The 15,091-nt window shown below is 44.5% G+C and overlaps 1 protein-coding gene across 7 annotated transcripts in view; it reads left to right on the top strand.

The window, feature by feature from the left end:
• celf5a (cugbp, Elav-like family member 5a) overlaps positions 1–15,091 on the top strand; it is a 187,647-nt gene that overhangs the window by 156,607 nt on the left and 15,949 nt on the right. For 3 of the 7 annotated variants that reach the window (XM_034081538.2, XM_034081540.2, XM_034081539.2), the window contains exons 6-7: positions 5,518–5,691; positions 12,240–12,405. In XM_034081538.2, the coding sequence (XP_033937429.1) occupies positions 5,518–5,691; positions 12,240–12,405 (340 nt within the window). The remainder of the gene's footprint in view (positions 1–5,517; positions 5,692–12,239; positions 12,406–15,091) is intronic. The other 4 variants (XM_034081542.2, XM_034081544.2, XM_034081543.2 and 1 more) reach the window with 2 other exon arrangements.

Below are 15,091 nucleotides of genomic sequence, written 5' to 3' on the forward strand. Positions count from 1 at the left end.
CCATGGCCTGCAACTGTTTTTGGGGAATTATCTAATTCTCACTTCTCCAGGGCTAATGGAGATGATTAATTGTTCTAATGAAACAAGACAAACTGAGCCTGTGTGTGTGTGTGTGTGTGTGTGTGTGTGTGTGTGTGTGTGTGTGTGTGTGTGTGTGTGTGTGTGTGTGTGTGTGTGTGTGTGTGTGTGTGTGTGTGTGTGTGTGTGTGTGTGTGTGTGTGTGTGTGTGTGTGTGTGTGTGTGTGTGTGTGTGTGTGTGTGTGTGTGTGTGTGTGTGTGTGTGTGTGTGTGTGTGTGTGTGTGTGTGTGTGTGTGTGTGTGTGTGTGTGTGTGTGTGTGTGTGTGTGTGTGTGTGTGTGTGTGTGTGTGCATATGTACTGCCTTCCAAGGCCGTGTCTGTTGAGCAGACTCAGAGAGATGACCATGAATAAAGTCCAGCCAATAGCGTTGCAAGCTGAGGTGTTGAAGTGCACTGAATATTAACACTGCGACTAACTGCAGAAGTTTGATAGATCTCGTGCCAATCCCCCAAAGCATGAGCACTGGCTCCTTAGAGTTTATGAGTGTGCACACACACGCACACATGAATGTATGTGTGTGCATACATAAACATGTACAAACAGAAGCACTTTGTGGCTAGCACATTTGCATCAGCCCACACACACACACACACACACACACACACACACACACACACACACACACACACACACACACACACACACACACACACACACATCCATACATATATACATACTATTTCTATATTGCTTCTCTCTCTGTCACATGCTCGTACAGCCACAGGCTAGGGTCAAAGGCTCCCTGACTGATCTTATTTTCCAGCTCGCAGGACTTGGGCTGAATATATTTGTGTTATTCATGTAGAGGGGGAGTGGGCATTTTGTTTGTATTGTAAGTGCGATTCGGGAAGGAAATTGGAAAATGAGAGAATGTACGAGTGTAGATAAATAACGATCAGAGCATGCACAAATATACTCTACATATGCATACATGTGGGGGAGCATGTCTGTGAACTCATCCAAATGAAACATGATCTGCCAAAGCTAACTACGACATGATGTCACTGCATGAAGGATGATGGCCAGATAGTGTAAGTGTGTGAGTTATACGAGTGCATCCGCAGGTCACATATAAGACCTTGGCCGGATCTCCATCACACCCTAACCCATCATATTTCAAGCGTGCATACCTCTGCCTCCTATACACACCACCACTATCTCTCAGCCAGCGTTCACACACACACACACACACACACACACACACACACACACACACACACACACACACACACACACACACACACACACACACACACACACACACACACACACCACACACATACACACACACAGCCACTGTTCAGAGTATGAGTGGCTCAATTAAACATTTAAACGCCAGAGCTGTAAAGCAAATTGCCGGGATTCGGCAGGGTCGTGTAGGAAGTAAGTCCCGGGACAGAATTACACAGAGACGAGGGGTGGGGGGGGGGGGGTCAGGTCCGCAGAGCCGTGAGGATTTTTTCAATCCGTATCCGCGTCAGCTCAACCGGGGTTTGAGACTGTTTTCGCTGACATAGGGACTGACACAGAACTACTGGAGCAGGATGATGGAAGGATAAGAGCAGAACAAAGGAAAGTAAATGAGGTGAAGTTTGCAAAGAAGAGAGAGCTGGATGATTGAGAGTGAGGAGAAGAGCAAAGAGGGTAAAAATAAACATCCAAATGTGATTCCCAAGCTGCTGGATCTTCTCCATTACTTCAGACAGAGAACACACACATGCAAGTGCTGTGAGTGCCAGGATGTAACACTCAGTGTGTCACTGCCTTAATTAATGACAAAATAAAGAGACGGTGGAAAGGCAAAACATGCTGCAGATAGCCCAGTGTACTGCAAAGGCTGCTTTAAGTCAGGACACAGTAATGATCTCATTGTGTAGTCAATGAGATGCAGAGTTTTAATGTCAGTGTTTCACGAGGATGATAGATCTCCGTGCTGCTGTTCATTAAACAACGTTCTGCCTTTATATCTTTAAGTTAATGTGTATTGTTTAAGATCTGTCATCTCCCCCACAAGTATTTCTACCCAGGCAATTTACATTCTAATAACCTCATAGATTACAGTCATCCATTATTTTACTAGCCACGCTCAAAGACGATGTGTATTCATGACTCCTTTGGTGGAGAAGATTAGTATAGTATCATGCAAAGGACATCAATTATAAGATATATATACTGTAGCATCTAACTGCATGCAGCATCAATAAAAAAAAAAAAAATACATTTCAAATGTGACTGCGGGAATCTTGTGACATCTGAAGAAATGTGAAACCCACCATCAAGTGGTGTCTAGGTGAGCATCACATGCTACGCACTCATGTTCCTGATGGAAGCCCTCTGGTCGAATGAATTTTTAATATAAAGTTGTAACTTTGTGAATATAAAATCATGTTTTAATGTATGGTAAGCAATGCAGGCAGAATATGAGGCCATATGTTGTGGAGGAACAGACAGCTTTAGTGGCGATACTTTCTCATTAAAATAGTTTTTTATCTTTCAGGCAGGGATGAAAATATGTCTTATGGTAAAAAACATGTATATGAGAAAGATGGGATGTATGTCTTGGTTTTTGTTTTTGTGCTAGCCGTTTTACAGACTGAGTCAGAGGGTGACTAACCCAAGCAAACTGGGACAACATGAAGGCCTTCACCATGTGACTCTTGAAACCAATACAGGATCAGACTCCTTTCTAGCTCTACTCTGCACTAACGCAAGCCTGCATATGTTTACAGTTAAAGAAGTAAGGGGTGCAGAGCTTGGTCGGCAGCTTAGACAGACTCCGACCTTGGCAATGAGAAGGAGGTGTAGAGAAGCAGACTTTCCTTTTGGTTCTGGGTCTCTGCAGGGACTTTTTTTTATCCTCCCTGTTTAACTCCCCTTCCTTCAGTGGCTCTCGAGGCAGCTGGGAGCCGCCTGGCAGGGGGATTCTGCTCACACTTGGCAGCTTAAACATTTAATGAGACTTTTACTTCACACTTCATCCTGCTCTCTTTATAGCAGTGGCGATTCTACTCACTGATATCCTGACAGGCCTAACTGGGCAAACCTGGGAGATAAACACATGTGGCATTGGATGCTTGGCCGATAAACCATATGATTCAGGTGTCCTAGGGAGAACCAGCAGGAGGGAAGAGTCAGTGTATGGACTCCCATTAAAGACGCCTTGCAGAGAGTGGGACATACATGAGAAAGTATGAAAGAAAGGGCAAAAGGCTCGTATACAACTTAACATGTCAATTCACAATAAACCATGCTTCTATCATCCAAGCAGGCACACTCCAGTCTAATCCTGATGGAAAAGAGGTTGACTTCCGTGTTTCCATTTAATACCCTCAGATTATAAAACCCAGCCTTCCCCAATAAATTAAAGTAGCAGAGTAGGAACACGCAGCTCTCATTACCAAAGAAGGTAGACCTTTAATAGCTTTTTCTTTTCTCTTTTTTTACTGTGAGAAGGAGTTGGAGTATTCATGATGTACTAGCACATCTCCTTTGTATTCTGGTCATGCTCTGCCATGTCCTGGACTCTCCCAAAGTTAAACCTCATAATAAAGTTAATGATGCAGATGGTAAAAAGCTGGACCGACACAACAGCCAAACCCTAAACCAGTAACTGTGCCAAGGTTAACATTGAGGTGACCGAGCATAGTCTATGAGATGTTGCTTACGAGATTGAGAAACTCAATAATATCTCTTTATAGATGATGTTCTATCTCTTGTGTCTATCCTGTTTATTGTAGAATCATACAGAACGCTCAATGGCCAGGAATAATGTTGTTCTGGAGTGACAGGAATGGGATGACACTCGCAACACCGGGGGAAACTATGAGTCAATCAGCTGTACAGATGTCAGCCGGCTTGTCAGTCTAACGGATACTACAGTCCGTCAGCCAGTTAGCAAGCCATCTAGCCACCTAGCATGCCAGTCATTCAATCACTCCACTAACTAGACAATAATCAATTTGGCCAGGCAACCAACTAACTGGCGTCTCACCTACGATCCTTCAAACCTGTGATTCAACCTCTGTAGCAAACCAGGAGGAGAGGGCTTGGGGGAATATTGAAAAAACGGGGGGGGAAATAGACGATATAATCTATATGTTACAGTCGGAAGATCCCGTGCCTGTCTTCGAGCATCTCTATAAATGTCTTCATTAGCAGAGCTCCACAGACTCAGTCAGAATATGCAAACAGAGACAAATAAAAACTTGATAAATAATTAAATATTGTAATTTTGCTGCCCATTTATAACTGCTTCCCTAGAGTCCAACACAACTCCCACATCCAACCAAACCAAGAAACCCCCCCATGTAGCCCTTTCAAAGCCCCATCCCCCAGCCTTCAATCCAGCCACTTCACCAGTCACCACTGTTATTGACAATCCTGCACCAATTTCAGGGGGCCTCTTATCATGACTGACACACAACCTTTCTACACTGTCAGATCAGAGTAATATTTCGGCCTTTTATGTGGATCGATTGGCCAGTTTGGGGGCGCAGAGGGGAGGAGAGGCGGAGCACACAAAAGGTCAACTGTAGCGCTAAATCATTTGAAGATTCTTAATGAAGGGTGTGTGGCAGACACACCTGCTGTTTTCATTATTGGGCTGCAGGAAGAGGTAATAGTGTTGATAAGGAAGCCACATAAAGCAAGGGGAGGCTAAACAGAGGGCAGAAAGAGGGAAATTGCCCTAAAAAGCCACATTTCCTTTGAAGACCACTTTCACTAAGGTCAATAGGAAGCACTGCCAATTGTAGCTCTTCCTTCAAATCATTGTATATTGCAGATCTTTTAACCTAATCTGTGGGGAGGAGCACCAAGGTTACATATATGTACTGGACCGGGGTAGGGAAGCTGGGGGAAACATAAAGTATTTATGTCATGCACAGCGAGGCTTCTCTGCCCTGAGTGACTTTGTAAATGTTAAACACTGATTGAAAAAACGGAAGGTTTCTGTCTGCACATCTGCCTACAGAGCTGTTCGCTCAGTCGGGAGAATATTTGTATTCTCCCCATATCTCTCTTAGGTTCATCTTTATGTATGCCGGTCGCAAAATGAGGAGGCACAATTCCCTGCAATAATACAAATGTGCAATGATGTTTCATCTGGAATGCCAAAAAAGAAAGCTCTGACATGCAATTCGAGGACCTCACTGGATATTGATGTCATCACCGGTTGTTGTTGCTAATGATCACGGCATACACACAACTCTGAAATAACAACAAAGACCATTCTCCGTGCCCTTGTATTGAACCTTTTTAAGCCTTTTGTTGTCGTTGCTGTCTCTAAATACTTGGTAAATCCTAACAGTCACAAATCCAAAAATAATTCCTGATGTGGCTAAGCCTTTTCGGGGATAGAGGATGACATGCTGTTATTGTTGAATGACTGAGCCAGTGTTAACATCCCAGGTTAAGTGTCAATGTTGTTTTTCCTCAGATCTTCTGTTTCTCTCTCGACCCTCAGGGTGCGTCCTCCAGCTTGGTGGTCAAGTTTGCTGACACAGACAAGGAGCGCACCATCCGACGTATGCAGCAGATGGTTGGGCAGTTTGGCATCTTCAACCCCGCCATCGCCCTCCCCTTCAGCACCTACAGCTCTTACGCACATGCGGTGAGTGCGAAAGGACCACACAGAACCACTGACATAAAAACACATTCAATTGAACATACAACTATGTGCTGACTGAGGCTACAGTCGACCCTTGTAGGAATGTAACTACAATACAGCAGGTTGTGTCCAGGATGTTGGGATTCTGCTAAATCGCATTGTTCTACAAGGTCCTTTCGAGCTGTTATAATTGGGTGTAAATAATGTAATTTTATATTAACAATGGTTTAAATGACGCCGCTTATGTGAAAGGTGCCATCCACAGAGAATTACAACTGGACTCGCAGTTCTTCTCAGTTGTATTAAGTATTTAAGTGTCTTTAGACCCATTGTTCTGCTTTTGTGGCTATACAACTTAAGTGTTTCGGTTTATACTCACCGCTCTCATAGCGTCATTTTCAGCTACAGCTGGAAACTCTTCCTGTCAAAAGGATATACATAACTACTGAACTTCTGTCCCATGGATCGACGGAAGGAAAGAGAGATGAGTGCACCAAAAGCAATGGAGGCTGCGCTCACATGGGCTAACCTTTACCACAATAGTCTCCTAAATCTTCAACGTTTAGCTACAAAACTCGTCGGTTTAGTTAATATCATCATAGTGGCTTTGATTGTGCGCTGTCCGTATTCCTGCTGCCACATATCATTTCAATTTGACCTGTGTTCCCCTTTGGATGGACGGTGTGTTGCTGAGGTGGGACCGTAAACAACTTGGAACACATCACACATGGGACACACACATGTTAACCCCTTTGACCTTTAGCTTGACTGTTATGGGGTCCAATTCATCAGCAAGCATTTTAAAACAGGATACCAGTCAGTGAAATGTGTAACTTTTCTATTAAATAGAACACAAAGACACGTTGTGCACCCCACTTGGTATTCATTTCTGTAATTGAAATGAGCTGGCCAAACTATCATCACTTCATTCAGCAGCACTTCTTGGTCCTCTCCTTTTTATAAGCAGTGCTGCCATGCTCTTACATTCAGTCTATCACTACCCTCTGCACGTAGTCACACACATTTAGTTAGCTGGTACCCTCCAACCCCTTCATCAGCTTCCCTCTGCCCTCCTACCACCGCCCACTGTACCCCCCCCCCCCCTCAGGGCATGGCACCATATTCACACAGCAGACCCCTGGCTCTTTGATGAGTTCAGACAGCCTATGCAGCCGCTCTCACCATGCGCCCCCTCCACCTTCTATCACACTGCTTCTCTCCCCTCCCACTCCCCCTCCCTCTGGGCCCTTGAGATGCTTCAGGGGCCACAGAATGTTCCATTGGCAACTTATCTGCACAGAAACTTTCTTCTTCCCCGCTGAGGCAGAGCACTCACACGTGCTGCCTTATGCACGTGCATGCACGCTGCACTTGAAGCAGGCTAAAAATGAATTTAGGAGAAGCTTTCCATCCAGCACTTAGATAACAAACCTGGGCCTCACACTGCATACATACACATAATCATCAGCAAGGTGTTTACTCACAGAGAAGGGAGTAAGACCAAATCATTTCCCCTGTACTCATTTGGGTGTCAAAGTTATATATATTTCTCGCTGTTTCCAAATGCTAGGATAAATTGTTTCAAATAGCCAGGTACTGGGGGATTATCCGTTCCCCTCATTTTCACATCACAGCCATGAGGCCCAGTGTGAAATGTGTAAATTGACCATCCCAGAGTAATTGCGAGGCCATCTCTTGTGCTCGTCCCAGTAAAACTCCCACCTTCATTGCCATTCATGAAATGCAGCCCTTTCCCAGGGAGTGTGGAGAAATGCAAATGTGTAAGGGGTGGTGGAGGCAGTGGCGGCCTGCGAGGAGACCATTGTGCCCGCTCAGGTTGGCCATGACTCTTATTTACTGTGGCAGAGACCCGTGTCCACTCATACAGACGCACACAAGCGTGTACACACTCGGATGCACTGCGCAGCGAATGTTCTTTCTTCCCCCCCCCCTCTCTCTCTCTCCCTCTCATACACAAATACAATATGACAAAGAGCAGGATGACGCTAGGAAATTGAGTTCCGAGTGAAAGTAACAAGGGCACTGGGGATACTTCAGCATTAGAGAGAATCAATTACTGTTACATCTAAAAGAGAAATTGCAGGTATGTGGTTGCTCGACACAAAGATTATACAGCATGAATGATGGTAGTGAAGGTGAGATTCTCCTTGTATTAGTATTTCGAATTACAGAGACTGTGGGTGCCATGTACCTGCATATAATGAATTTAGCGAATAAGGCAAGCCGGTTAAGAAACTCTGAGGGAAAGCAACCTTGGAGATAAAGTTTTGATAAAGTAATGAGTGCTCCAGAGGCAGTAATGGATTATCAGCGAGGCCCTTGTTTTCATATCTAGCTAAAGACGTATTTAATGAGTATAAATACTGGTTCCAACTGCAACATGCGCATAATGTGGAATAAAGGGAAATCTGAGTTATCTTTAGTGTGGGGGTCCTGCTTGTGCAGCAGTTATGATTAAATTACAGTCATGGCTGCATGTGTATGGTGAGCAGCCTCGATTCTTCTGTAGCCACCGGGAATGTGCTGAAGTGATACGGCGAATGTTTCTTTACTGCAAGATAAACGACACATATTCCCCCAAGAAGAAAAACCTGCAGTGACACAAAAAGGACTTTATCTCCAAAGACACACTACATGTTCGCCCACTCTCCTGTGCGCTGGCCAAGAGAAGAGGAGGTGGCACAGTATAGAATACAGACTTGAGGAGAGATGGTATATATAGCTATAACCAGGGAGTACAGTAAATGGTAGATTCAAAGAGCTACCTCTCCACTACAGCAGTGGATAGGATTAAAGAGTTGAACTGACAGCGAGTAAATTGGATTTTAGTCAAACCAGGAGAAGGAGGGGGCTCTGAACACAAATTGGAGGGGTACAACACTCACAACATATGCCAGAAATGAGAAATGTGCCATTTTTACGATAGACACTGGTGTGCTCTGACAGGAGACATCCTATTTGCAAAAAGGTGATTTCATAAAACACAAGCGGAGGGCGAGCGAGCGAGTGGGATTCCGTGTTTCATTCCAGTGTTAGTAGTGAATGATAATAGTTCTCCCATGAATTGCTGAATGTGAGTAATAAAACCAGCTTTTATTACCCTTTGTATTCCCCCTTCAAGACACAAACATCATATTTGTACATGATTAGATTTGATTCAAGTCACTTTTCTTCCGTCGTCTTTAAAGCCCGTGTCTCTCTGGGAAGACAGCCATTTTAGCTTGGTCTCTTCAGGTGGAGGGATACATGCTGTGTCGCAGGAAAGGAGAGAAGTGTTTAATTTAAAGGCCCTCCGCACTGTGCCCCTGTTGCCTGCCTGGAAAGATAAATTGGACTGAGTGTAAGGTGGATAAATGAGAGGCGAGAAAATGGTTTAACTCGGCGCTAATAGTGACAATGTGTGGGAGGATGATGACTGTAAACTCACATTAGGAAACATCTCCCCCTGTTGGAGGGACTCGCATTCAAACGGCAACACAGCACACATGAGGAATGATGGGAACAGATTACTGCATCATTTAGCCGTGCTGGAAACGCAAACACACACGTCTATGACCTGGTTTAGCTGTACTACACTTGTGAGGACTCGCTCTGCACACACAACAAAGTGCCTCAGATGAAATAACCTATTCAAATCTTTCCGTGGAAATACGGCCTGCCAGCATGGGGGTGACACATGAGGCCCTTGAGCTTCAGTCTTCTGTCTTCAGTCCTTCTCTTCACGTCATTGACCTCCTCTCTCCTCCTCTCTCTTACTTTTTCACCCTCTCACTCTTTCCTTCTCTTTGTCTCTCTCTCTCCTTTCTGCCTCTGTCCCCGGCTGGTTGTTCTGTAAGGGGTCACGTGTGACAGTGCGGAGAGTCAACGAGTCACAGAGCAGCGCTGCAGAGATAATTGCCATGTGATAAAGAGGTGATTGCCTGCTGGCACCAGGGGAGAGTAATGCCATCAGGTTGCAATAAAAAAGCAGATGTCTGACACTAAATGAATGCTGCGGGAGCCCGGGCAACTTTCTGTGCTCCCTTTCGTCTCACGCGCGTCTCTTTTGTCCCCCTTGTTTCTCGCTGCCTTTTCTTCTCTCTTCCTTTCTTTTCCAGAGGAAGCAGAAAAGGTTGTGTCTGTGACGATGAAGACTCAGTTGGGCTCATTCTGCTATCTGCCGGCTGGTGCATAAATAAAGAAACGGGAATTGCTTTTGAACATAATGCCTTTTCGAGATGATGAAAAAGAGGGGGGGGGGGGGAAAGCATATACATATGAAAAGTAAGATGGAACGACCTTGAATATCTCTGTCAACATAACCACTCTGCTTGCTGCTCTTTCGTTTCTTTTTACCAGAGCCAGTTTGTATTAACCACTGCGTTCCAACATAATGATCTGCTTTGGTTTCCAATTTGCTGCATTCGAATTTGGAACGTAGCGTCAATGAATGCCAGAGTTGTTGACAATCTGACGGAAGGCATTAAGCATTGCATTATCTAAAATATGCATTGGGAGAGAGGCTAGTCTTTACTCCTACTCCATGTTTACTCCATACAGGCTTGGACCTGTTATAAGGCCACCAGGCCCACAACAAATACACTGCAAGCCTATAGAATTAGCTCCAAGTCCCCAGTATCAGCGAGCAGAGCCAGAGAAAAGACAAAAAAACAGGGAGTTTTTGTGACAGTTTATTTATTCTGTAATACCAGCCCAGTCGGCCCGTTCATCCTGAAGTCTCACCCTGTCCACATCCTAATGGGGGGGCAGTGACAGCATCGCCAAAGCAAGGCAGCCACAACAGACCCTCCAGACCTCTTTGTTTGTTTCCGTATCATTGCTTTGGTTTAGTTTCGTGTTCCTTTGCTGTCTTTTGCAGCTACGGCCCCTTAAAGGCTCAATGCATCTTATTTGGAAAGGAATGGATGATTCCCATTTGTCACAATGAAATTATGCAAATGACAAGAGGCGTTAATAGATACCAGAGGCATGTGGCTAATGGATGAGATGCCAGCGCTGGGCATTCTGCAGCAGGACAGCCGCTTTCAGGCTACCTGACAGGGGCACTGAGGGACGATAATTGGCTCTTCCGTTGCCGGGGTCCCCGTGCAAACACAAGCAGAGTGGCATTCTCTACCCACAGTGTCTCACAATATCGCCATTAGCATTAGCGCCAGTGGCAGAGGAGTTTGATTTCTGCTTATACGAGTCATTCTCAGGCCACGGCCATCAGCAGCTCCCCTGACGCGCAGCAGCTAAGCAGCATTAACCAGATGCTGAGAGGTCGGTCCAGCTGTGTTTGCATTCCATCACCACACAAGTCTGCATCACTACATAGCCAGCAAAAGGTTGTTGATTCGCTAGATGGACCCACTGGTTCGCAAGCTGCAAAAGCCTTTGTACAATGATGGGTTTTCTTCTGAGTTAGGCATTTATGGTTTGCACAGGGAGAATTTAAGCTGAGTGCGGAAACTCAAGTAGAAAACTCAGTCGTTCCTCATGTCATTTTGTGTGTGTGTGTGTGTGTGTGTGTGTGTGTGTGTGTGTGTGTGTGTGTGTGTGTGTGTGTGTGTGTGTGTGTGTGTGTGTGTGTGTGTGTGTGTGTGTGTGTGTGTGTGTGTGTGTGTGTGTGTGTGTGTGTGTGTGTGTGTGTGTGTGTGTGTGTGTGTGTGTTTTTAACATTCTTGCTACAAACAATCAACAAATATTCTTTTAATAAATCAGGGTCTGGATTCAGTGACAAGTCCATGATGTTGTTTTGGCAAATGTATGTCTCTGAAAGAAAACTATTAGACAAAAAGTGCACCTTTTGATGAATTTCCAACTCTAAATGCATTATTTTTGAAAAATGCCCTCACATGTTGGCAAACTAGCCCAGAGGAAGGCCTTGTGGTTTCTGACGTACATATGAAACAAAGCTAATTTGAAAGTCTGGGTGAATGTCAGGCTGCATGCAGCAACCATTACAAATACATCAGAAACATCAGAGATGAGGCCGGGGAAATTATAGAACATCAAACATCTGCGGCAAAGCTATTCAGCCAAAGGGAAGTGAAGGGAAGTTTGAAAATGAAATGAATAAGAAGTGCAACTCTTCTGCAAACTTTGCCTGTTCCCTGAGCAAGTATAATGTCCACATGTCAATGTCTTGATTTGTATGAGCCCAACCGACAGCTATTAAATCATTTTTGCAGCGGGCGACAGGCTTCCTGCTGGGAGAATAGACAGATTCACTAAACATAGGTTGACAGGCTTCTTTTTTCTTCCCCTTCTTTTCTTCCGCTCTACTTTCTCTGTACTTCCCATGCACTATCCATCCATCAACCTCAACATACATCCCTCCCTCTGTTCTACCCTTTCTCTCTCCTCTCATGCTTCCCTTCTCCCATCTTTGTCCAACTCCTTCCCAACGTGCTATATTTTCCCTTACCGTCTGTCCTCCCCTTACCTCTCTCGGAACCCCATTCTCCCCCCTGCTCTCTCCCAAACACCCCATCCACACCTCTTTCCCTCCCTCCCTCCACCCACCTCTCTGTGTCCCTCTTCTTTAGCTCATGCAGCAGCAGGCAGCCATCATGGCAGCAAGCCACGGAGGTTACCTCACGCCCAGCATGGCCTTCCCCGCCACACAGATCCACCAGATGGGGGCGCTCAACATCAACAGCCTCCAACACAACCCCATGAACCCGATGTCGAGTGAGTTCCATCAAACACTGGGTGAGCACTTTTGTTTTACTCCCTTTGCTTCTGTGTGCTTGTGTGTGTGGGTTTTGTGGATTGAGGCCGGTGGGTTATTATTATGACGAGCGAGTTTCTTGTTTGCTTGTGTTAATGTCTTACAGTTAGTGTGTGTAAGTGTTGAGTGGGTGTATTTTTTTTGTTCATACCAGCAGGGTTCTTTTAGGTCAACTTGTGTTTTTACAATGTCTGCAGGAATATTTGCATATGTGCGTGTGCGTGTGCGTGTGTGTGTGTGTGTGTGTGTGTGTGTGTGTGTGTGTGTGTGTGTGTGTGTGTGTGTGTGTGTGTGTGTGTGTGTGTGTGTGTGTGTGTGTGTGTGTGTGTGTGTGTGTGTGTGTGTGTGTGTGTGTGTGTGTGTGTGTGTGTGTGTGTGTGTGTGTGTGTGTGTGTGTGTGTGTGTGTGTGTGTGTGTGCGTGTGTATGTGTGCAGCGTGAGAATATAACGAGCACGTGCAGCCAGGCCGAAAGCATGCCTGCCTGCTCACTGGTTTTCAGAAGTGATTTCACTGGAGAGCAAGAAAGACCAAGATGAAAAACAAAGTCAATCGGATTTGCATGTTTATGTACTCGCTGGATGCAGAAAGTATTTGGGTTAAGTAGCAGCAGAATAAGGATTCTCGATAAGTAAATTTAAAGAAAAGGCACTAATTTCCCCACAGATTTTTGACCTTGCGTTTTGAAGCCCGAGCACATGATCTGCATGCAGTTGGTTTTGTTTTCCTATGCCGATACATTACAGAGGAAAAGGAAGGACTTTGAAATACCTACCCACTGCATAACATTTGCTTATTCAGCAGTGCTTGGTTTTCCTTGAGACACAGGCAACTTCAAGATTCTCCACTCAACAAAAGCATGAGCCGAAATAAATAATACAGTAACCAAGTCTTTGTTGTGCTCCGCTCACCTACTTCGTCAACACTGCAGTATTGAGTTTTTAAGGTGATGACTTTAAACCAATCAGTGAGTGAAAGAGAGAGGGAGTGGAACAAGGCCTATCTTAGATTTTCTTTATAGCCATCATAGAAATCTTTACTACAAGCTCGCTGCACTATATCAAATTCTCTCTGCACTGTGTTCCTGTGGGGAAAGAAAACATTCTCTTAAGTCTGCATTGTGTTCCGTACTTTATTCACAGACTCAAAGAAAGGGCCGTTTTTGTTGTTCACACACTGTTTTTGTGCTTAACTTACTTCACAACAGTCAGTTGAATTACAACAACCAGGACAGACAGCAGACCAGGTGTGGAAAGGCTACAGGACACCTATTAACCTTTAAGTCATTCATGCCAAAAGAACGCATGTGCATAAAGTGAAATGTTGGAACATGCTGTGTTTGTACAGTACATCCACAATCATTTTCTACTTTGAGCAATATATCTAGAGAGGGGATCCATTTGTCAAATATTCACAGTGATGTTTTCAGTGCAAAGCGTGCACTTTTGTGCGGGCATAATCAATCAGAGACAGTGATTAAAAGTGCAGCTCAGTCTTGCCGGGAAGCCTCTTTTTTGATGGGCAAAGCACTGACAGTATGACAATTCAGATCTTTGTGTTCTGCGTGCATACCTATATTTTGCAACACAATAGTGCTGATGAAAGATTGTGCAACTCTATTGCAAGGAACTCTGTGTGTGTGTGTGTGTGTGTGTGTGTGTGTGTGTGTGTGTGTGTGTGTGTGTGTGTGTGTGTGTGTGTGTGTGTGTGTGTGTGTGTGTGTGTGTGTGTGTGTGTGTGTGTGTGTGTGTGTGTGTGTGTGTGTGTGTGTGTGTGTGTGTGTGTGTGTGTGTGTGTGTGTGTGTGTGTGTGTGTGTGTGTGTGTGTGTGTGTGTGTATTGGAGCCTTTGTCCGTCGGTCTGATTGCTTTGTGCTGTTTTGTGTCTCTTTTGTAGCCTCGCGAAAGACAAAATCAGTGCATTGCTGTAAAGAAAATATTGCTGAATTTGTGGGATATTCTCTTGAATCTAATAAGAAGGAACATTTCAGGAAATGCTGTATTCTGGAAAAGTAAAAGCCAATAAAATGTATTGTTGTATGTTGGAGAAGTGAATTTCATTTCATTTCAAACCTTTATTTATACAGATAAATCCCATTGAGATCATTGATCTCTTTTTCAAGGGAGACCTGCTCAAGTAGTTCCACATGAAACATAAACACATAAATAGAACAACAAAAGGACATCATACAGCATCATTTACATAATTGTCCACATAAACAGGTACCAATAGCTTCCGATTGACTAGCATCCAACCGAGCTTTAAAAACATTTAGTGGCACCAGATTGTTCAGTTTCCATCTAATTTGCAGACCATTCCAAGACAGAGGAGCTGCGCATCTAAAAGCTCTCTTCCCTAAGACAGTCCTAGCAGTTGGCACATTTAATAAAACCACAGCATTCGATCTCAGGCAGTAGCCACTTACAATTTTCCGTGAGACCAGGGAGCAGATATAAGATGGAAGTTTCCCAAACATGGCTTTGTATATAAAAATGTACCAGTGACTGAGCCTCCGTACAGTTAGTGAAAGCAAACCAGCCCTTGCATACAGGGTACAGTGATGGGTTAATGCTTTACAGTGTGTCACAAATCTTAGTGCACTGTGATACCTAGCATCTAACTTGACCAGGCAATTGGCAGGCGCATTCATATAGACCAGATCACCATAGC

The sequence above is a fragment of the Pseudochaenichthys georgianus genome, chromosome 4, assembly GCF_902827115.2.
Source record: "Pseudochaenichthys georgianus chromosome 4, fPseGeo1.2, whole genome shotgun sequence".
Taxonomy (NCBI): Eukaryota; Metazoa; Chordata; class Actinopteri; order Perciformes; family Channichthyidae; genus Pseudochaenichthys; species Pseudochaenichthys georgianus.